Consider the following 23485-nt stretch of genomic DNA (forward strand, 5'->3'; position numbering starts at 1 on the left):
ACTTGTTCTTTCTTCTGGGGTCGTTTCTTCCACAAACAGCATTTATCTATCGTGAAGAGAGGTTGTAAAAGTATCTGAGCCCCTACGTGAAAACCCAGTAGCCATAGCCCTGTCCTCCGATAGCTGGCACCTGTGTGCCAACGATCAGACCCGCCTCTTGGTGCCTCGCCCCGCCCCTAGCCCCGCCCAGAACGCCCCTGTCTTCTGAGGCGCCCCGCCCTTCGGCGCTGAGGCCCCGCCCCGCCCGCCCGCCCGCCCCCCCCCCCCTGGCCTCAGGCCTCAGCGGCCGCCTAGGCGCTCAGCGCCTGCTCAGTGCGAGCTGAGGCGCGCGAGGTGGCAGAGGCCCCTGCTCAGCCATGGCGTCGGCCGCCCTGGGCAGCTCGTCGAGCTCGGTGTCCCCGGCCGTGGCCGAGCTCTGCCAGAACAACCCGGAGACCTTTCTGGAGGCCTCCAAGCTGCTGCTCACCTACGCCGACAACATCCTGAGGTGCAGCCGGGGCCCTGAGAGCCTGAGGGCCGCAGGCGGGCGGGGCCGTCGGCACTCGGGCCTGAGGCGGGGCGGGCAGGGCGACGAGGGCTCGCCTAGGGTGTCACTGTCCTGACATACGTAGTGTCACATCTCACCACAGGATCAGGGCTCTGTGACTCAGCCCGAGTGCGGGCCAAATGTCCACGCCGTGTTTGGTGGTTAAAACATTTGTAGTTTAGAGTTACGAACTTCCTATTAATTTCTGGGTTTTAATTCAACCTGACTCTTTAAGTAAGAGTTTTGAAGGAAACCACACTGGAGAAGTCGCTTTCCTTCAGAGTGCAGCACTCTCCACAGCTGCTCCTCACAGGGTCGGCGCTGGAAGTTGGAGTCAGCACCCTAATGCAGCTCTTCGGGTCAATTGAGCTTGTTTGGGGAAGGCTTGCGGGAGGGCGCACAGTGGAGGTTAAGGAGGTTAAGGTACTGACTGACGTCATGCCCCCGGACGCAGGCTTCAAGTACACTGCCATGGATTCTGTCGGAATTCTCAGCTTCACAGCTGTACACTTCATGTGGTCCAGTTTTAGAGAATTAGCTGGAAACGGTTTGTTTGAGACAGGGTGCGGTCCTATATAGCCCAGGATGCTGTGGAACGTGCTCTGTAGCCCAGAACTCGAGCCAGTCCTCCTGCCTTGACCTACCGCCTAATGCTGAGGTTACAGGTGTGAGCCGCCCTAACAATAACTGTTCGATTAGGTAACAATTTTATTTTAAAGTAAATTGAAGAGCGAACATATGTGATTATATGCCATATGTTATGCAGCATTGAACCTGCTCACAGCTACATAATTGTAACCCGCGTAACCATCACCCTCCTCCTTTGTGACACCTCACCTTTTCTACCCTGAGATCGCACAGCATCTCAGAGTACAAGATGTCCATGGACTCCGAAAGAACGCCCAGGCTTGATTCTTGAGATCCTACAGCTGAGATTTCCACCTGAATTCTTAAGTCTCCCACCCCACCCCCTGTACAGAAAAGAGGGGTTTGTGAAAATGATTCTGCTTTCAGTACACTGAAACCAAAGGTGCCAACTAAGAGCAGAGTACTTAAAGGACAGCTTTGCATGCAGATAATGACTGGAATCATAACCATCGTTATGAATGTGTACTACTAAACTTATAAAAGAAACCGGCTCATTTTACAGCCTTTACTGTGGCTTAGATTATTGGGAGTTTTGTCCAAAAAGGAAATTAGGAGTTTGTAATTCAAATGATTCAGACTCATGTGAAAAGTGTCCTTTTATTTGTTTTCAATAATAGAGTGCTTGTGTTCTGAGAATTCAGGGTCTGGCTTGGTTGGGGGCGGTGTCTTTTTCTCCATATCCAGTGACTTCCTAACTCTTAAGGAAAAGCTCCAAATGTCTTCTTGGGCCCTGGCCACACATATTTATACTTTTTTAATTTGAGCAGAGAAAATCAGAATTCTGTTTCCATTGGTATTTTTTTAATCCACTAGCAACAGAATGAAGGCATATTGTCCCACCATCTCTTCTGACCTCAGAGTTTCAGAACAGTTTATAGAATGGAAATGCAAATAAAATTTCATTAGCGTATTTTTGAACTGATACTTGCTGCTATAATCTCCAGTGAAATAATACTTTTAAATTTCTGCTTGAATAATGTGAATCATATCCCCATAGTAATAAATCTAATTAAACTACAGAAAGAAATGTGAGCTAGTTTATATGCAAAAGTTGCCATCCAGTTTTAGAAAAGATGAGCTTGCTGTCTACTTTCCCCAAAGCAGAACAAAACAACTCAGTATCAGATTCACTGACATCACAGTTGATTCAGGTATCCAAGTTTGGCATGGAACTTGACCTGTTACCTGAGAATGATCCTAAGCTTCTTATCCTCCCATCTATACCTTCTAGATTACAGGCAAGGGCTATCACACTTGGTGTCATGAGGTGCTAGAAATTGAACTCAGGGCTTCATGAATTCTAGGCAAGCACTCTATCACTGGAGTGTATCCCCAGCCCCTAATTCATGCATTCTTGAGTATACATATTTGGTAGTCCACTAACTGCTTACAAAGCACACACAGCTATCATTGGCTTATTGGGTGATATTGAGAAGAACCAAGAATCAAAAGTTTCTTTACTCAAAGTATATAAATATATTTGGAAGAAAGACAGGTATGGAAGCAGCTTATTGCATAACACCAAACAACAATTCAAGATAGTGTTTCTGTTTCTGTATTTTTATGAGGTATCAGGGAGACCCAACATGAGAGAGTAAAGAATAGAGGTCTGATCAGGTTGGACCAATGGATGGAGTAGCAGAGATCATTTATGTGAGGTGATAGGCAGAGGAAACTCATGGTTCTGGAGTGGAGATTCATGAGGAATAGCATTAGAAGAAACAACCATTAAATGTAATTGTAAAGCAATTTTGTAATCATAATCATAAATGCTGATGGAGTGGAGAAAGACACTGGCAGAGGTTCACAATTGTAATGACAGTGCAAGAAATAATAGAAGACAAAATAATAAAACAGACTTCTAGTAGTTTTATTATTTAATGCAGGTTGCCACTGTCACATAGAGAAATTGAATGTGAGTGTTGAGGGTTGGTGAGTTTGTTGGAAGCTTATATGGTGGAGTATGTTTAGACTTTATAACAAAACTAGTAAGTTTCAATTCTCATCAACTACTTTTAATCTGTAATGGTAAGCAATTTATATATAATTTCCCAGTTTGAGTTTCCTTATAAAAGGGAAGAAAAATACTCTATCTAGGATTGCAGTAAAATATAGAAAAAAAGGACTTGGCATATACATAGCTACACCGAGGTTATCTATTATCATTATTACTAAATTAGTTTACAAGTTTAGTGGAGTATTTGATTAGATTTGTTCTTTGAAATTTCATACATGTTGTAGTGCATTGTTTGCTCTTCCTTCTCTTCCCTGTCATCATCCCCTCTATTCTACAAGTCCTTTCCCCACATTCATGTATTTTTATTTGTTTTATCTTGTATCTCACTGGTGGGTTTTTTGAGAATTATTTTTGTTGTGTTTTTGAGACAGTTTCATCATGTGACCATCGGTGTTGTTTTGGGATTATAGGCATATACCACTGTGCTTTGATAAGTATGCATTGTTTGCTTTTAACAACAGTGAATGGTAGAGGTGGGGCCAATAATTGATCCTGTATTCTTCCTAAGCAGAGACCCTGTTTCCAAAAAAAGGTGTGTGGGGGGGAATTGACTTTTCTTACCTGATTCAAATACAAAACAAATGTTATTTTTCTGAAAATTAAATAATTTGGTAGATAACTATAAGAGTAAAACAACTAGGAAGACAAGATATTTTCAAAGTGACAGTTGGGCAAGTACAAAGAATTTTGCTGCCTTCTCAAGATCCCATCGTTTTAACATCATCAAAAACCAACCATCCAGAAAGTGTCTCAAGAAAAGATATCAGATAATTGCTAACAAGTGAAATAAAGATTACAACTTGCAGAAATATTTAATAGATAACAGAGATGTGGGGCTATCAAATTGTGGCAACAAAAACAGAAAAATCTGCAGAGAAAATTAAGTTGATGGAGAATCAAGCAAAATTAAGGTCAATGCCTGTAGTGCCATAGACATAACAGGACCAACTTTTAGACTTAGTGTATGCTTAAGCTCATGCAAATCTGCTTAGCATTTTTAATTTTTTCAAAAAAGCATTTGGGTTGGGCATGCATAACTTATTCAAGCAACGAGGAGCCTGAGACAAGGAGAATTTTGAGTTTAAGGCCAGCCTGGGTAAAACTAAGAAAAAAGAAAATAAAGAATCTGGGAACTAGATATGACTGTCATTATTCTGTTTATAGACGATAAAAACCAGTAAGTAATTGTAATTGTCATGTAGAACCCTAGAAACTATTGGAGAAGTTAAAATAGCTGCCTTTTAAATCTGGGATATACCATTGTGGTAGCACTGACATGTTTATCACCTGTGGCATGTATCATAAAAAGTCCCAGTTATCTGTAGTTAATATTGACAAAAATTGGGGTTGCTTTATAGCTTAATTTTGTTTCTTCAAATGGCATGCCATGGACATCAGGGATGCTGAGCATTCTGTGGTGCATGGGGAATCTCCTCTCAGCTGTGGTCTAGATGTGGCTGTCAGAAACTCTGGCCTAATGCATAGAATAAATGTAGAGAGGATAAACTGTCCTTAGCTCCCAATAATCATTGCTTGCTTTTGAAATCATTTGTGGAAAGAATTTTTTTTAACTTCCAGTCCTTGGTGAATCTACAAATTTTATAGAATGCAATGGAAATCTCATGGTATTATCAAATTGTTATAAAAATCATTGACCCTCAGTCTTGCAGTTCTCATGGAAGAGAGTTTGTAGACCAGCACTAATGTATGATAGTTAAGCAGTAAATACGTAAACTTTGTCCTTGAATATTCATGTTTTCCTTTTATTACCTTACTTCACATACTAAAAATATATTTTCAACTGAGGTCGGAACTTACAATAAAAACAGTCATTGGTCCAGAGAGAAAATGAAGCTAAGTAACTATTAACGTTCATGCAAAGTTTCTTTAACTGTGTTTCAGTTCACAAAGGCTTCTTAATCACAATCTTTGTGCCATGTGCACCATTATAGATGATGGGATCCCTCAGAGCAAGCCAAGTTCTCTACCCTCTGCCTAGAGCTTACTGTCCATCATTTTCCATTAGAAACTACAGCACAGAATTAAAATATCACACCATTTCCTATGACAGCATTAATACTGTCATACTGCAGTAGAGGACAATAGAAGTACCCTGTGGTACAGAGGTAAAAATCATGAAATTGAACTGCTTGTCTGGACTGCTCACTCTTTAAAGTTGCAACCTATACGGCCATGTAGGAGTGCAGAAACTCTTAAAAAGATAAGTTGCTACATATTATCCATTATGCTATCTTTATTATTTTTTTAATCAGAAACCCCAATGATGAAAAATACAGATCCATCCGTATTGGAAACACAGCTTTTTCTACTAGACTCTTGCCTGTCAGAGGAGCCGTTGAGTGTTTGTTTGAAATGGGCTTTGAAGAGGTAAGTATATGTGTAAGGGTTTCCTCCCCCTCTTCGTGTGCAAAGCAATCAGCAGTAATAGTGAATAGTTGTTTGAATGAAATAGTATTTTTAATTAATTGATCATTTTGAAAATGTATGGAACTAGGTTTTTGCCTTGATTTTTTTTTAACCTGTTAGACATTTTTAAAGTAAGATGAAGTCATGTAGGAATTCTTACAAATCTCAGTCATTCAGAATAAAAAGGATGAAACCCAAAGATCAAATGTGGTCCCTTCAGTCTTCTCGAAAGCACTGGCTCTGTGAGTATACAGTGAATCCCAAGGTATCACCATTGTCTCCAGTAAGAAGTAGGAAATGTGAAACAAATACAGAAAAGATGAGTTAACCTGCCCCACAGAATGGTTTTCTTCTGTGACAGGAATCTCAAGATGTTTTATCATTTCATTTCACAAGAATAGTTCAGTGTTTCCATCCTCTCAAACCTGTGGCAGAGATAACCCAATAAACACAATTATCAGAATTGTGAATTTTAGTCAGATATGCTGGCATATTCGGTAGTCTTATCTACTTAGGAAGCTTAGGCTGGAAGATGGTGAGTTCAGGGCAGCCTGAATTGCATACTGTCTCTAAAAGACAGACAGACAGGATTTTGAATCTTTTATGTTCTGCTACTTCTGATGTATAGGATACATTGTATTGGAAGTTGAGCAGGACTACAGGTGCCAGTATCAGAGTCAGCATTTATAGACTTTGTTAAAGAAATAGAATGTGCTTTCCTTCCTGTTTACCCTTCCTAACCCAATTCTGTTGCACACCATAAGGATGTAGCAGTGAAATAAGTTAATATAATCCCATCTCACCCAGAGCTTATGTTCTAATATATTAGAAAACATGAAAGCAGAGACAAGTGCAAAGAAGAAAACAAGACAGGGTAATGTACTCCCAGCAGTTAGAGATGCAGTCACTGTACAGTGAAGTAACTAGGGAAGGCCTCTGAGGAAGTAAAGATAGAACCTAAGTAACAAGATACCATTCAGGTACCTGAAACTCAGTTGGTGCAGAGGATTGGCATGTGCAAAGGGCTTCTATCAGAGGTAGCTCTGACCCAGAAAATAACTTTAGGGGTAGACAGAGACCAGGCTTTCAAAGACTTTTAGATTGTTTTGAGTGAGAGAGGAAGTTGTGATAGTTTTCTATGAGAGTATTTCTAGAGACAGTTTAGGAAGTCCATGACTAAATGGATTGTAGAATCCCTTGAGGGATTCAAATTTTGAGTAGATTAATTAGACTGGATGGAACTATGGAGGTGGGGCCATAATGGAGGCAGTAGATATCTAGGAACATGCCTTTGGATGCTATCTCTTACCCTAGCCACTTCCTATTGCTGCTCTGGTATAGTTCCTGTCTAACTAGAGATGCCTCCTCTTCCACATGGTCCCACCATCATGGCTATAGGCCATGTTGCCAAGTGACTAGGGACTGAACCCTCTAAACCTGAGCCAAAATGAACCCTTTCTCCTTTAAACTGTTTGTATTGGATATTTTTTCACAGAAACAAGAAAAGGAACTAATATTGAGGCCATTGAAAAGTTTTAAGCAGGGAAGAACATTTTCAAATATTACTTTAGTTATTGTAAAGAGAATATTCTGGATAATCTGGAGTGCAGACAAGGGATGGTACAAGAAAGCCAATTTAGCTTATTAAACCAGTCTAAGCAGGCATGACAGTGGTTATATAAATGTTGGAAGAGCCTTTATCTGCCCTGTCACTTGTGTTCCTAGTTCCTAGAGGATTTCTATTATAGCACAGATATTAAGCTGGAAACATTTGTTGAATTATGCACTGATAGCAGAGAGATGGATTCAGGAATTATGTTTGTGTATGTGTGTAGAGGAACCAATGGGTCTTGATGAAGTAAAAGTCTTGTACAAGGGGAGAGGAAGAAATTGGGGACATCTCAGTTTAGGTTTCAGACACTGAGTCTATAGCATATAACATGAAAAATAAAAGAACAGAGACAGATATTGGGGTTCAAGCTTCAAGCTGAAGATCAGAGAAGTAATGCAACTAAGTCAGTAGATCTTACCTCTATCCACAAATCCTCAGAGGCAAAATGCTCTCAGATCCTTTCTCCTCTTCCTTATATTCCTTTCTCCACCCAGCCATCATTCCTGTCTCCCACCTCCCTAGTGCTGGGATTAAAGGCGTGTGATTCCAGGTTCTAAGATCACCTTTGTGTGAGCTGTTTCCTTTAGGACTGGATGCATTTCATATAGTCAGCGTGGTGTTGAACTAACAGAGATCCATCTACCTCTTAATCCTGAGTCCTGGGATTAAAGGTGTCTACCACCACCACCTACCTTCTATAACTAATTTTTATGGCTGCTTTGTTGTCTTGATCTCCAGTGGCTTTAATAAATCATAAACAATATATCACCACAATAGCAGTACCACTAAATGAGATGAAAAATCTTGGAAAGTAGCAGTTTTTAAAGGAGAAAGCACTACTTGGCATTTGGACAGGTTTGACTACTTTGCTATTAAATACTATTTAAGTCAAAATGTTGGTCTGTTTTATAAAATAAGCCCGCAACTCAAAAGAGATCAGGCCAGGATTATAAAGCAGGGTATCATCTGATTACAGATTACATGTAAACATCTGAATGTAGAGAATTTCAAACTATATATAGAGAAAAATGAGATCACTTCTGATTCTATGCAAGGAAATGAAGACTTAAGTCTTCCTAATTGCAGGAAAACTTAGTAATTGACATGTAGATGCTGTATGGGTTTCTCATTGTTGAAGTGTCACAGGTGCAAGGGAATCATATTTGTCTTTCACTTAACAAATATTTGTGTGCTAGACAGGGTAACCCTCTGACACATTTTGCTAAGGACTGTATTAGTTTTGACCTTAAATGTCCTACACCCAAGAAAACACCTCAATGTCAGGCACTCTTCATGGTTGGTCTGGTCTCCTCCATGCCAGATAACAAACTACTCTGAGATTTGGAATAGTATTTGATGTAAATGGAGTCACAGTGTTCTGAAAAAGTGAAATAATATTTGCTTTCTGGCAGGCTTTAGACTTCACTCTGCAGATGTGAAGTAACTGTTTCATTAATATGACTAAGTTGTGTGAAGGATTATTATAGCTGAACACGCATTAGAAGTTTTGATAGGCTTTTAAGTTGAAAGGTACATCTAATGTTCTCCCTGAAATTTACAAACATATATTAAAATCCTGAAAATGATGAGTGAGGTTGAGGAAGACTGGGATCCACATGTCCTTTCCACCTTGCAGTGTAGTGTAGTGGGCCAGTTCTCAGCCAGGAGCCAAATCTGTCCTTCACCTGTATCCTCTTTCTCACTTTGCTAGGGATGAAGAATGGGAAATCTGGCAGAAAAGTTTGGGTTGTTTGGTTTTCTGAAACAAATTACTGGCATTTAGTTGTCATGGCCAAATTTGCCAAACATCCTGCAGTGAGAATTATCTTGGAAAAAATGTTTTGATAACCAGGTTTGTTGAATCTTAGAATTCTTGATTTCTTAAAATGTTATTGGATCTATTACATTTAGCCTGTAATTTTAACCTTTTACGAAAGCATGGTGCTATGAATTAAACATTTTGAATAGGAACATATTGGCCACAATATGTTCTTAAGATTGGTTAGAGCCATACCTCTGTCCTCCCGGGGTTCTGAAATGTGGACTGAAATAGAGATACAGATACCTAGGTGCTCCATACTTAACTCAAATATATACTAGTTCCATTTTGGTCAGAGTTCAATTTCAGATCCATTCTCCCAATCTCCTGCATTTTCAGTGCAGCGTCACTAAATACCAAGTCACCAAAAGGCTCCATTGGTGGGAAACAGATGGTACATGTAGATGTGAAACATTTTTCCTTTTTTAAAACTTTTATTAATTTTTGTTTATTTGTTTTTTCCTGAGACAGTCTTTCCTTAAACTCACTGTGGAGTCCAGGCTGGCTTCAAAGTTGTGATTTTGTTGCCTTGTCTTCCCCAGTACTGGGGTTACAGACAGATCTTTGTTTTTATTGACGTGTACTATTTTATATGTTCCTATTTGATGTCTTATGTTTATACATGCGGTGATGATCAAATCAAGGTAATTGACATGTCTATCATGTTGAGTACATTCAAAATCCTCTCTTTGGAAATACAACTACACAGTTGTAACTACATTCACTCTGTTATCGGAAAAAGGCACCAGAATATACTCCAGCTGTAACACTGTACCCATCGACTATCCCATACCTGTCTCATACCTGTCCCTGCCCCCATCTCTAATATTCACTGGTCTTCACTTCCTTTCTAAACTTGGAGAAACCAGATTCATTAGTAGTGAGCCATCACTGTTGTAGATGTTCTGTTTGCTCATCCTCACAACTATTTGCAAAAAGCTTGTAGATTTTGGTTTCTGTTCAGACTAAGATGGGGTCAGTCAACAAAACAATTGAGATCCTTGTAGTTTGAATCTATGATCAAGGAATTGTTGGATAACACCAGTTAGGTTATTTAACTTGTCTGAGCCTTTGTATTTTCACATAAAATGTATCTAAATGGTAAAATTACAGCCTTTCAGAATGTTCTGAGAATAATTGGAGAGAATATACATGAAATACTTACACAGTACCTAGACTGCATCAACATTGTGAGTGGTAGAAATTAATTTTCACAGCTAATATGGTTAATACATGAAGCATCATATACATTTGAAAAAAGGATTCTGTGTAATGAGGTTTTCTGTTATTATTATGTCATTCCAGTAGCCTGTTATTACCAGAGAAATAGTCATTTTCAGTTGTTTTAAATGATCTGCAGGTGTTTTAGGGTTACTGTTGCTGCGATGCCCAAACACCATGACCAAAGCCAACTTGAGGAGGAAAGGCTTACACTTCTATATCATAATTCATGATTGTCAGGGATAGAACTCAAACAGAGCAGGAACTTAGAGGCAGGAGCTAAGGCCATGGAGGAGTGGAGCTTACTGGCTTGCTCAGCCTGCTTCCAATCCAGAATCACCAGCCTTGGAGTGTTCCCAACCATAATAAACTAGGCTCTCCCCCACCAATCACTAATTGATAAAATGCTCTACAGGCTTGCCCACAGCCTGATCTTATGGAGGCATATTCTAAATTGGGGTTCCCTCCTCTCAGATGACACTAGCTTTTTGTCAAGTTGACTTGTCAGCATAACAGATGTGGCTACTGTGTGTGGTAATAACATTTAGTCACATTACAGTTGGTAGAATTACTGTTTGTCACTGCTGCTTCTCAACACCTTGAAAGTTGGTTGGATATATTTTCATTTCATCTGTTTTCTTGGTTTACAATTTACTATTTTATATTAGTAGTTTTGTGTAATATTTATATTAAAGCAGTCTGTGCTATGGATAAGCACTTAATCTCAACAAATATTGCTTTTTGTTGTTGTTGTTGTTCTGTTTTGTTTAGAGGACTTTTCTATTCCTGTTAATAATCTATATGATTTTTTTGTGTGTGGGGGGGTGTTGGGGGATGCTGGAAAGATGCCCAAGCTGTTAAGAGCACTTGCTGCTCTTGCAGAGGACGTGAGTTTGATTCTCTTGATTCTCATTGCCTACATACAGGGGGACTCACAAAGGCCTGTAACTCCACTTCCAGGAGATCTAGTGTCATCTTTGGGTCTTTGTGGGCACATGTACACACACACACACACACACACACACACACACAGAGTACACCTTTAAGACAATATAAGACCATGTGTCACAGTGGTACATTCATGCAATCAGGAGGCAGAGGCAGGCAAATCCTTGTGAATTTGAGGCCCACCCAGTCTACATAGTGAGTTCTAGAGCAGCCAAAGTTACACAGTGAGACCCTGAATTAAAAAAGAAAGGAAAGAATAAATATTCTATAGTTTGGACTAAAGATGTCACTTGAAGGTAGAGGACTTTCCTAGTGTGTGCAAGACTCCTGGTATTAAAAAAAATTACATTCATATTTTCAAATTAACTGTCAGTGTATTCTTTTAACTTCTGAGAAATGGTGGACCCAAACACACTTTTGATGTAACTATTTTCTAAAGGCTTGGGTTTAGAAATTGTCATATAACTTTTATAAAAACTGTTTTAGTTATAATTGTACATAGCTATTATTATTACTATATAATTTTTTTAACAAAATCAAGGTAACTGACATATTTATCACCTCAGACATTATTTCTTTGGGAACACTGAAAATGCTATTAACTATTTTGAGATAGCCAGTTAATTGTTGTCAACCATATTTCTCTTACTATGTGTTACAAAGCTTCTCAGTAGTTTTATGTGATACCTTCCTTATATTTTTTGTCGAGTTTAAAACAAAAACAAAAACATCTATACTGGGGACTGAACCTTGTTCCTCATAAATGCTAGGCAACTAATGTATCTACTGACCTATAACTGCTGATTTATTTTTAAAGTGAGACATGTCACTAACTTTCCCAGGCCTTCATTGATCTTGGGATTCTGCTTCTCAGTGTCCTGAGTAGCCTCCTGGCTCAGGCCTTTTTTGTATGACACGTTTTCTACTTTAACTACTTTGTATGGAATTTAATAGATGCTTACAGTATTTTATTTTATTGCAGTAAATATAAGGATAATCATTTTGGCACTCTTATGATCTGTTCTAAAGTGTTATATTTTTTCTAATGCTCTCCTAAAGCTAGGGATGTAGTTCAGTGGGTAGACTACTGCTTGCCACTCATGCATAAAGCCATAAGTTCAAGCCCAAGCACAACATTGACTGGCTTTGGTGGTGCATGTGTATAATGCCAACACTTAGGAAGTGGAAGGAGGAGGATCAGGAAGTTCAAGGTTATCCTCAGCTACAGAGTAAATTCAAGGCTGGCCTGGGATATAGGAGACCTGTCACAAAAAATAAAGAAAAATAAATAAAGGTCCCTTGAACCACATTAAATATGCTAAGCTTTATATACTAACAAGGAAACACATTTTCTTAATTTTGTTTAAAAACTAGTATATTTGTTGAGATATAATACAGTCAGGGCTGCAGACATGGTACCATGGTTAAGAGTACTGTCTACTCTTCAAGAGGAACTGACACCCACATGGCAGCTTAAAAACATTTGTAACTCCAATTCCAGTAGAGCCAATACCCTCCTTTGGCTTCACTGTGCACCAGGCACACACACTGTGCACAAAACTAGTATACATAGAATCACTATGTATTCATAGTATACATAGAATACATAGTATACATAGAAACACATAGAATCACTCAAAATATCCACACATAAAAAATAAGAAATTTGGTTTTTAAAAAAGAAAATGCATTCAATAGTATTGGCTTCACTGTGTATAAGAATGACTGTCAGTTTAAAGCAGAAGTTAAGATTTTTCTGAATTCTGTAAATTCTAGGGAGAAACACATCTTATCTTTCCTAAAAAAGCCTCAGTGGAGCAGCTGCAGAAAATCCGTGACCTGATTGCCTTAGAGAGAAGCAGCAGATTGGATGGATCAAATAAGAAGGTGGAATTGTCTCCGCAACCTGTTGCTGTCAGGTTTCATTCGGAGCAGACTGAGGATCCTACTGGATTAACACAGCACTCAGGAAATGAAACCAGGCAGCTGCCACGCCTACCCTCGGCTCCAATGGTATTGTTATAACCCAGCATTCTTTTACTTCCTGTCAGTGTTGAAATAGCAGAAAAGAATTATTCCGGAAGTTATTTCTCAAATGTTCTTGTTTTTAGAACTCTAATATCTTCAAATTTGTTAAGCATTTTGAAAATTGTCAATTATAGCAATGTGGGGAAAATGGCTATCATTTATTTTTCTCCCTCCTTCAATTCCTTGAGTCCCTTACTGTGTATCCCAGCCTGACCTTCAACCCATGATCCTTCCACTTCAGTCTCTTGAGTACGGGATTATGGTTATGTATAACCATGCCCAGTTGTATTTTAAAACTCATCCTGTAGCATACTTGTGAAAACAATTAAGTTTTGTTTATTATTTACAAAGGCACCTGCTTTCATGGTACTTAGTTACACAAATGAACATGTCTTTAACCTCAAATAAATAAACTTGCTGAACTGGTGTGCGTTATAGCCATTAGATTAGTTGATTACCTCTGTTATATTTACACTTGTAATCTACATTTTACCTGCTGCCAGTCTCCATGGGGATTATTTATTCTCTTGGTCTGGTCTTTATCAACATCTTAAATGAAAAATTGGCTTCTTTGAGTTTAAATTAAATAATAGTCTGTAACAAGTCTTTTTCTGTCCAACCAGCCAGCTTCCGAATAACATGGAAACTTATTAGTTATGAAAGCATGGCCCTTAGCTTAGACTTGTCTCAACTAGCTCTTATAACTTAAATTAAGCCATGTATATTAATCTACATTCTGTCACATGGCATTACCTCTCTTTCATCTTGCAACTCCTGTTTCCTCTCCATCTGGCTGGTGACTCCACCTTTCTTCTCAGAGTACTCTCTGTCCCCTGAAGCCTGCCTAATTTCTTCTTACCTATTGGCCATCCAGCTTTTTATTACACCAATCACAGCAGTACATTTTTCACACAGTGCACAAATATCTCACAAATAAACTGACAGCATATACTTAAAGTAAGTTAAATTTAGTTATTAGCATGAAGAATTGAAGTCAGATTTTTTGGAATCTTAGCAGGTGCTATTGGTAAATTTAAATGATCCCATTTAATAGCTGTTGCGTGTCTTTTCCTGGGAGACATAAATAAATGTATATGCACCTCAGATAGGGTACCAGCAGCAGACCAAGAGAATGAGTCTATCCAAGTCCAGATTGGTGAACTAGTAAGTTTTTTGGCCTTATTTCTTATAGGCTTATAAATGATGCCTAAGCAGCTACATCACTAAAAAGTTGCACTCTATCATGAGTCATGGGTGAGCTTCTCCCAGAAGCTGCAGAGATTGAATCTACTCTTCAGGTAGTTTTCCACTAGTTATATACTGGTCTTTTCTGGCAGCCTGTGCAGCTGGGTTAGGAAGTAAGAGTGAGGGAGAAGCTAGAAGCTCAGGTAAGGTTTGTGTTAGTGACTTTTCTTTTGCTGTGATAAAACACCATGTCCAAGGCAACTTATAGAAGGATGATTTATTTAGAGCTTATGGTTAAAGAGTGTTAGGGTCCATAGTAACCAGGAACAGCATTGTATTAGTCGGGAGACATGGAGCTAGAGCAGGAGCTGACAGATCACATCTTGAACTATAAATAGGAAGCAGAGAAAGTACTAACTGGGAATGGTATGTAGCTTTTGAAACCTCAGAGCTTACCCCCAGTGACACACTTCCTCCAGCAAGGCCACACATCCTAAGCTCCAAACAGTACCAAAAAGTGGGGGCCAAATATTCAAATGCCAAAAACTTAGGGGGGGACAACTTCTCATTGAAATCACCACATGATTCCCTAACCACACTTTCCTTCTATGAGGCACTAGCCCAATCTTGTGAAGGTTTCCTGAGTGCTGGTCATCACAGATACTGTTGTTTTGAGATAGATGGCAGTGGCCGTATCATGCCTAGAGGACAAAATTGTGTAACAATAGGAAATATTTGGTTTTCAAAACTTCATTTTGATGAGGGTTATTAAATATTCTCAATTTTCAGTGTCAGAAAATTTTGTGCTATTTCAAAAGTATTTTTCTGAGTATCCAGTTTAAACTCATATCCACATATTTTAATTTTAGTGGAATACCTTGTCACTATCCTCCATACAGTAGAACTTTACATAATCAATTCTTAAATCCACCTATCATACCAGATTGGCTAATTCTGGACTCTTTTAAGTTTTCCTTGGTAGTCAAAAGATTGAGAGTTTTTATCTGACTCATCCTAGAAGGCCCCATGCTGCTTCTTTGAAAATAGAAAATAAAGGTAGTTGGTCTTGGCCAGCTAACATACAGATATGTTCTGCCCTTTTCTTGTAACCTATATTGAGTAATTTCCTGTCTTTTTCATGAAAGATGTAACTCCTCTATCCATACTCATTTGTGTCTCCTTTGATTTACAAAATCTGTAAGTCCTTAAAACACTTGTTTCCCTTTTCGTTAACTTTACACATTTCTTTGGTTTATAGAATAAACCCAATCAGTGCTTATGATGGTTCTCAGAAATTTAACTGTCAAATCATCCAAAGTACCAGGAGCTTATTGCAAGCCCTGTAAACTCTGGAGCTTTCCTAGGTTTGCTTTTAGAAACAATGATTCCTTATGTAAAGTTTCACATCTTTGGTACAAAGTTGCCAGTCTCAGAGAAGTAGAACTGCTTGACTGACAGAATAGTAACTTCAGGCTCCATTCCTCACAGCAGTGGCTTCTGTCTCTTCCTTGTTTTGAGACAACGCCTCACTTCAGCCCAGATTGGCCTTAAACTCACTCTCCCCCTACTTCCATCCACAAAGTGCTGAAGTTATAGGCATAAGCTACCTTGCCTGGTCTCTACTTAATTATTTAGTGTATTTTTTACCTGTAATAGAATGTTGACTGCATAATCCAGTGGCTACCTGTTTCTAGACTATATGCTTCTATACCAATATTTCATATCCCAAACATGTAAAAATTAAGAATAAATTTAAAAGCCACCAATGGACTCTAATATCCCCTCCAGGTGTGTATCATGAAAAATAAAAATCCAGAGACAGATATTGGGGTTCAAGCTTCAGGCTGAAGGTCAGAAAAGCAAGGCAGTCAAGCCACTAGCTCTCACCTCTACCTCAGGCTAAAAGGGCTGATCCTGCCTCCACAAGATCTGACCAAGCTCAGACTGCTGCCTCCTCAGTGTGGCTGGAGAATCAACCAGTCAGTGTTGCCACACACCTTTAATTCCAGCACTGGAGAGGCAGAGGCAAGTGGAGCTCTGTGAGTTCAAGGTGAGCCTGGTCTACAGAAAGAGTTCCAGGGCAGCCAGGGCTACACTGTAGAATCCTGTCTGGAAAAACACATACTCACACACACACACACACACACACACACACACACACACACACACACACACACACTTAACATTATGATACATCCTTATGTTAGCACACTTAGTCTCTGTTAAAATGGTGAAGTTAGGACCTGGAAGATGGTTCAGAAGTTAAGATCATGTGTTGTTCTTACAGAGGATCCTAGCACCCATATCAGATGGCCCACAACCATCCATAATTTCAGCTCGATGGTATCCAGTAACCTCTTCTGACTCCCCAGGCATCTTCACTCATGTATAGACACCTGTGTGTGTGTGTGTGTGTGTGTGTGTGTGTGTGTGTGTGTGTGTTCTTGTTTCTTTTTAGTGATGTTCATGAGTTGTGGTGGGGCAGGACATTAATCCTAGCATTTAAAAGAAGGCTGAGTTCCAAGATAATGGCTACATAGGCAGACCCTGCCAAAGACAAAACAAAAGAAACAACAACAAAAAAAGTTGTCGTCTGTTTGATATCTAGACCATTATTATATGGAGAAGAAAGGTAAACTGAGCCTGGTAAAACTAAACACTCTAAATTATATGTGTGTAACATTTAACATTTTAATATTGAAAATTATGGATAAATTTTTCATATTGAAAAATGTATGAAATTTTAAAGTATGGAAAACCATATACACATACCTTAACCATAAGTTTCTGTAAGTGTTAAAATTGTGGGTTATATATCATCTACACCTCTTAGTAGTTCATGATCTTTATGGTGACAACATATAGTTAACACTATAGAAAAAGTTATTTTTTGTAAGAAGTGTTTATTCCAAAATGAATTAAAGATGTCACTTAAAATTTATTATTAAGTAGGATGTTCATGCTTAAAAACAGTTTCCACATCTAGAAGTGACAAATATAAAGGACAGTATTAAAAGTGGAAAGAGCTGGTGGGCTTGGAGGTATTGATTCTTGGCTAGAGAAGTGAACATGCTCATCCAGCATCACCGACTTGACAGGATCACGATTTTTTTCTTTCTTAGAGTCCTAAATATCTCACATCAGAAACTAAAGTAATGGGAAGGATGAATAGTGAAGACAAAGCCTTTTTGGTCTCAAACAGATTTCATATTTTAAATTTCCATTTATACTCCAAATAACTTTTATTCTGTCGGGTAATTAACAGCTGCCTTGTGTAGCATTAGTACATGGTTACCCAGCTGCCATAATTGCCCTGCAATCAACAGCCTTCTATTTTTATGGCTTAAGCCCCCCTCCTTGGGCGAATGAATATTTAACAAAATAAGGCAAGAAAATAAACTTTATTGTTTAAGATCATTTGAATGTCATTAAAACTACAATGAATGAGCTAATTTCCAGATAGAAAGGGAATAAATTGAAAATAAAAATACTCTAAATGAGTTCTTAACCCTCTCACTAAATGAAAACTACATCCAATAGAAAGACACCACTTTAAGTGTATCATTTTAATAGGAATTCTTTCAAATAAAAATGGAGAGTTTGTTTTTATATCACTGTTGCTTTATAACAATTTGTGTTTTATCTCAATCAGCATATTCTCCATATTGACTTTTCCTACTGCTTCATTTCTTATAACTAACTCCGTGTGTTTGCTTTCTTCTCAGCTGTTGAATACCCTGGTTTCACAGACACAGGGCTCATCTCTGATGTCTTTTCTCAGGAAGGCTTCTTGGTAGGATTTATACCTTTCTCTGGGCCTGTTCTCTCCCATGTTGCACTGGTATCACAAACACATCTCTGCACATAATCCTGTTTTTAACAGACCATTGTTTAAGAACCTTTCCTCTAAACTGGTTTAAAACAAGTCAGCATACAATTTTCCCTTGGGTCCTGCATGGCCTGGATTTCTTGCTACTTCTTCCCCATCCTCACCACTGTCTCTCCATTTCTCATTCACCTATCTTACACATCTTAATCCTTTAATTATGTGCTATCAATAAGACATTATTGAACACTTATTCTAAGTATAATTCATGAATATTGTACATTATACAACAATGCAAAGAGGAACTCATTTAATTCTAAAATTTGTTAACAGTATATTGTTTATTTTCTAACATAAGTCTATATTTTACTTAGTACTAATTACTCTTAATTTGGGGCCTAACTTTGTTAGATCTCATGATTTTTATTGTTGTTAGATTATAATGTAGCTTTTCCTAGTAAATGAAGGAGTCCATGCTAGAAATGTTCCAGCCTTCTCATTTTTTCCTTGTCCACATGTATTACCTTTAATACCCATAGTTCTTTGTAATAGTATTAAGCCATGTTTGAACTTTAGTAAAAAGAGCACTCAGGAGGCAGAGGCAAGTGAATCTCTGAGTTTGAAGCCAGCCCAGTCTACAGATCAAGTTCTAGTACAGCCAGAGAGACCCTGTCTTCAAAAACAAAAACTCCATCCCTATAAATGATCTTAGCCAGGAGCATTTAAAACTCTAACACTGCAACATATAGATACAGGAAGGAGCATGCCGCTATTGTACTTTCTGCCATTTTTTCTCCTCTGAGCAGTTTCTGCAGCCACTTTTAATCCAAGTATTAACCATACTATAAGTTTCTTGCTTTATATTTTGTACTAAAAATAATGATAGTTCTAGCATTTTCTTCCCAGTGGACTGTTTGGTACAATTTTATTGGTGTCTGCAGTTAGCCCACTTGGGGTGCCACTTGGACAGTTGGTCCCTTGTAACTTATTTTCCCTGTTACAGGCTGTTCTAACTAGGATCTAGAGTCCCTGTGCTGCTATATTTATTCAACTTTTGTTTTGTTTTGTTTTGTTTTAGACGGGCTCCTGTGTATCCCAGGCTGGCCTTGGAACTCACTGTGTATCTAAGAATAGCATTGCACTCTGAGCTGCCTGTCTCCACCTCCCAAGTGCTGGTATTATAGGTCTGTGACACCACACCTGGCTGTAAGGGACTTTTATCAGTTTGTTTTCACTTGATCACTCACACTACTCTTGAGTGCAGTTTGTCATTTCCTGGGTCATTTCTTACTTTAAGTGGTTCAGCTGCTAATATAGCTACTCATGTAAAAAACCCACAAATCATTCCAGTTTTTCTTCTGTTTGGTGCTGTTCACAATGTGCTGGGTCTTCTCATATCAGCTAATTTAATCAAGACAGTACCCCCCAGACACATTAAAGACCACCCCATGTAGACATTGAGACTATTCTTCCAGTGATTCTAGGTGTGTCAAATTGATAAAGTTAACTATCATACCTTCCAACAGGATTGACCATTTTCCTTTCTCCTTTGCCAGCTTAACTTCATATTTTACCACAAATGTTCTATCTTTAGGAATGTCTTATTTTAGAACCTTAGTTGTAAAATCTCATTTTATTCTTTATGTGTGCTTTGTAACTCTATCATACTTTTTTGGATAGAGTCTAATATATGCCATGCTGACCTGGAAGTTATTGTGTAACCAAGGCTAGCCTTGAATTCCTGATCATCTTGAGTAATGAGATTACAGACATAAATCGCTGCACCCAGTTTAATACATGCTAGACCAAAACGGTATCAACTGAGCTACGTCCCCAACCTTCTTTGGCACTTCAGAATAAATTGTTTAACTTATTATTCCTAGTAAGTAGACCACCAGCAAACATTTACAAAAGTAAACATAATTGGATTCCATAAGCTACTTGATCTTCAAGGACAGTGGCCTTGTTTGCTTCAGTCTTAATTATTTTTCCAGTGCCTGATTCATGCAGACAGGTATTTACTGATTCGCTGTGGTGGTTCTGTAAATATGTGATTTTTTTTCTTTCTTTCCTTTATTTTCCCTTTCTTCCTGTATCTTTCTCTTGTTTCTCATCTTCCTCCTCTTGCTTTTGCTTTTTTCTTTTTTGTGATACTGAGGATTATACCTAGGCCTTATGCTTGCTAGGTAAGTTCTATACCAGTGAATTCTCTGTTCCCAACTCTCCTTTTACCTTTTAAAAATATTGAGACAGGGTCTCAGTTGTCCAGGCTGGCCTTGAACTTAACAGTTCTCTGACCTGAACTGCTGCAGCAGTTGGGATGTAGGCCCATGCTATTAAGCTAGACTACTGTTTCTTGTGCACATATCCCAGTGCTTAATACAATGCCTGGCATGCAATATTTGGTAATGATTTGTTAATCCAGTCATGTTTACTACGGTTGCTCTTGGAACTTTTGTCTTTTCTCCCCTTTTTTGTTGGAGGTGTAAGATTTTGTTAAGTAGCTCCTGCCTCCTGATTAATGATTTCTGGGTTGTGGTATTTTATAAAGTATATTAATTTTACCCTTCTACATGATTAGTTTGGTTGGGTATAAATTCCATGTACCTACGCATTTTTTCATCAGAATTTCAAAACATGTGCTTTCAATAAGATGTCTGATACCAGCCTCCCCTTTACCCCATACACATTTAATTTTTCTTATGCTTAAAGACTTTTAGGATTTTATCTTTTACCTACTGCTATGTAGTGTTGTAGTTCAGTTCATTTTATTTTCCATAGCTCTTAAGCTATGTGAAATTTGCTTTTATTATTTCTTTGAGAAGTTTCTTAAATTCTTTTCTAGAATTTCTCCTAGATTTGGAAACTTTCTGATTTGAGTGTCTTTTCTTTTTATGCCTTACTCATAGAAAATGTCTTACTTAGTCTTCTAATTGATCTTTCTTTGATATGTTTATCCTATTGTTTGATTATACCAGTCCTTCTTTATTTCAGTGTTTACATTTTTATTCCTAAGGTCTGTACTAGAGCCTTTTGAATACAGATGGTTCCCACCTTACAATGTTCAACTTACAAGGTTGCCTCAAGTTTGCCATTTTACAGTGTTATGAAGGAAGTGCAGTACAAATCCAATAGAAACTACCCCTTGAATTTCAGTGAGTTCGGTGTTTTTCTGGACTGGAGATACATAGCAGATACTCTCTAGCAATAATAGACAAGGACAATGAGCTGCAGCACCACCATCCTTGGCATCCTGAGGCTCACAGAGTACCATGTCACCAAGATGTCATGCAATAAGGGGACTAAATGCCTTTTCACTCATGATATCATCAACTTGTGATAGATTTTCCATGCTATAACCCCATTGGAAGAGTGTCTATATGATGTGTGCTCTAGTCTTGGAAGACATACATCTTTTCATATCCTGCTATGTTTTCCATTGTTACTATAGGATTTGCTTTTCTGGTACTAACTCTAACACATTTTTCCCCTCATGGCTCATGACAGTTTTAGACCCCTCCATAGCTGGCAGAGCCTACTAGCCTGCCAGATACATTTGCTCCCAGCATCTGTAGTGAGGGCAAGACATGCTACCTTTGGGATGTACTGGAGGCACCTGGTACAGACTTGATGACTAACCTTTTTGGGGGGGGACTCTAAGCTTGCAGTGTCACTGCCAAGAGGCAGGCTTCTTTGGTGATGAGATGACAAGGAGGAAGAAACAGTGTTCTTCTGCAGACCCTGCCCACCCACTTCCTTTCCTGCTGTGTAGGAAAGGCACCTCACACTGTATAATTATTTTGGAAAACTTTTCAGTATCTGTCAGCACTTTGGCAGGTGGGCATATACTGTTTTGTGTTCTTCCCTTAGCCCATGCAAATGCCTTTCCTCTTTAAGTATGTATTGACATTCTTGATCTCATAAAAGCATTTCTCCCTTGTAATGCTGTATGTTACAAGGGTTGTAGTTGAAAAGAGTTATCACATATGTTGCTCAGATCACTGTCTTGGTCAGAACATAATTACAAATGTGAATGTATGCCTTCAGTAGTGTATGCACAATGGAAAATAGACTGATTCAAATATCCATAGTTATCTCCTAATGCTGATATTATAAAGGTATCCATCTAATTGTTTTTGTTGAAACTATATGGTATCTATGAAATCATAGAACTACAGCAGTTTTATTATGTTATTTTTGTAGCATTGCAAAAAGCTAATTTTAGTGTTTTTTTCTTCTTAGGTTGTTGGTGATTCAACCATCTTAAAAGTTCTTCAGTCCAACATTGAGCATGTGCAGCTCTATGAAAATCCTGTCCTTCAGGAGAAAGCATTGACATGTATCCCAGTCAATGAACTAAAACGAAAATCTCAAGAAAAGTTATTAAGAGCTAGAAAGTTAGATAAAGGTAGTGGCTTCCATAATGCTTTGTTGCTAATTGTACAGCATTGCTAATTAGTAATGCCTTTAGCTATATATGCATACTGTAAATAGATAACTGATACATATGTAGACTTTTAACAATATGGGCACATCTTTGCTTTTTAAAAAAATATATATTGTGGTAACAGTAATGTAGAAAATTCCCCATTTTACCCTTTTAAGCATGCAGTTCCTCACTATTTAGTGCTTTATGCTGTGGTATAACCTTTATCACCATCTTTTCTTTATATCATAGACAATGGAAACTCTACTCATTAAATGGTTATGCTCTTGTCCTTCCCTACCCCCAGCTGCTGTCAATCACTGTTCTACTCTCTGTCTCTGATTTTGACTGCTCTGTTGCATATAAGTGTTTTGTGGTTGGCTTATTTGGTTTAGTGTAATTTCCCTAGGATTCATTAGTATTAAAACATACTACAGGATTTTCTTCTGTTGTGACACAGATGATGATCCATTGTGTTAACATTCATGTCTTGCCCATCTTGTCATCTGTTAGTGGATACTTTGTTGCTTTCATGTTTAGCTCTTGAGCCTCTGGGAACTTGGGTGAACAGATATCCTTTGAGAGCTGGTTTTAATTATTGGATTTTTAACCCAAAAATGATAATATTCTAACTCTAATTGTTTTGAGGAATTCCCAAACTTTTCCTCAGTAGCTGTATCATTTTTGTCTTCCCATCAACAGTGTACAGGATTTCAGTTTGTCTTCACCAGCAACTACTCTGTGTGTGTGTGTGTGTGTGTGTGTGTGTGTGTGTGTGTGTGTGTGTGTGTACACGTGTATT

The 23485-nt window shown here is 38.4% G+C and overlaps 1 protein-coding gene across 2 annotated transcripts in view; it reads left to right on the plus strand.

The window, feature by feature from the left end:
• The first annotated feature begins 288 nt into the window (after positions 1-288).
• Ngly1 (N-glycanase 1) overlaps positions 289-23485 on the plus strand; it is a 55387-nt gene continuing 32190 nt past the window's right edge. Inside the window, exons 1-4 of one of the 2 annotated variants that reach the window (XM_027389381.2) lie at positions 289-487; positions 5465-5579; positions 12995-13231; positions 22500-22665. In XM_027389381.2, the coding sequence (XP_027245182.1) occupies positions 357-487; positions 5465-5579; positions 12995-13231; positions 22500-22665 (649 nt within the window). In that variant the 5' untranslated portion in view covers positions 289-356. The remainder of the gene's footprint in view (positions 488-5464; positions 5580-12994; positions 13232-22499; positions 22666-23485) is intronic. The other variant, XM_027389380.2, reaches the window with a different exon arrangement.

This window comes from Cricetulus griseus (genome assembly GCF_003668045.3).
Source record: "Cricetulus griseus strain 17A/GY chromosome 1 unlocalized genomic scaffold, alternate assembly CriGri-PICRH-1.0 chr1_1, whole genome shotgun sequence".
NCBI lineage: Eukaryota > Metazoa > Chordata > Mammalia > Rodentia > Cricetidae > Cricetulus > Cricetulus griseus.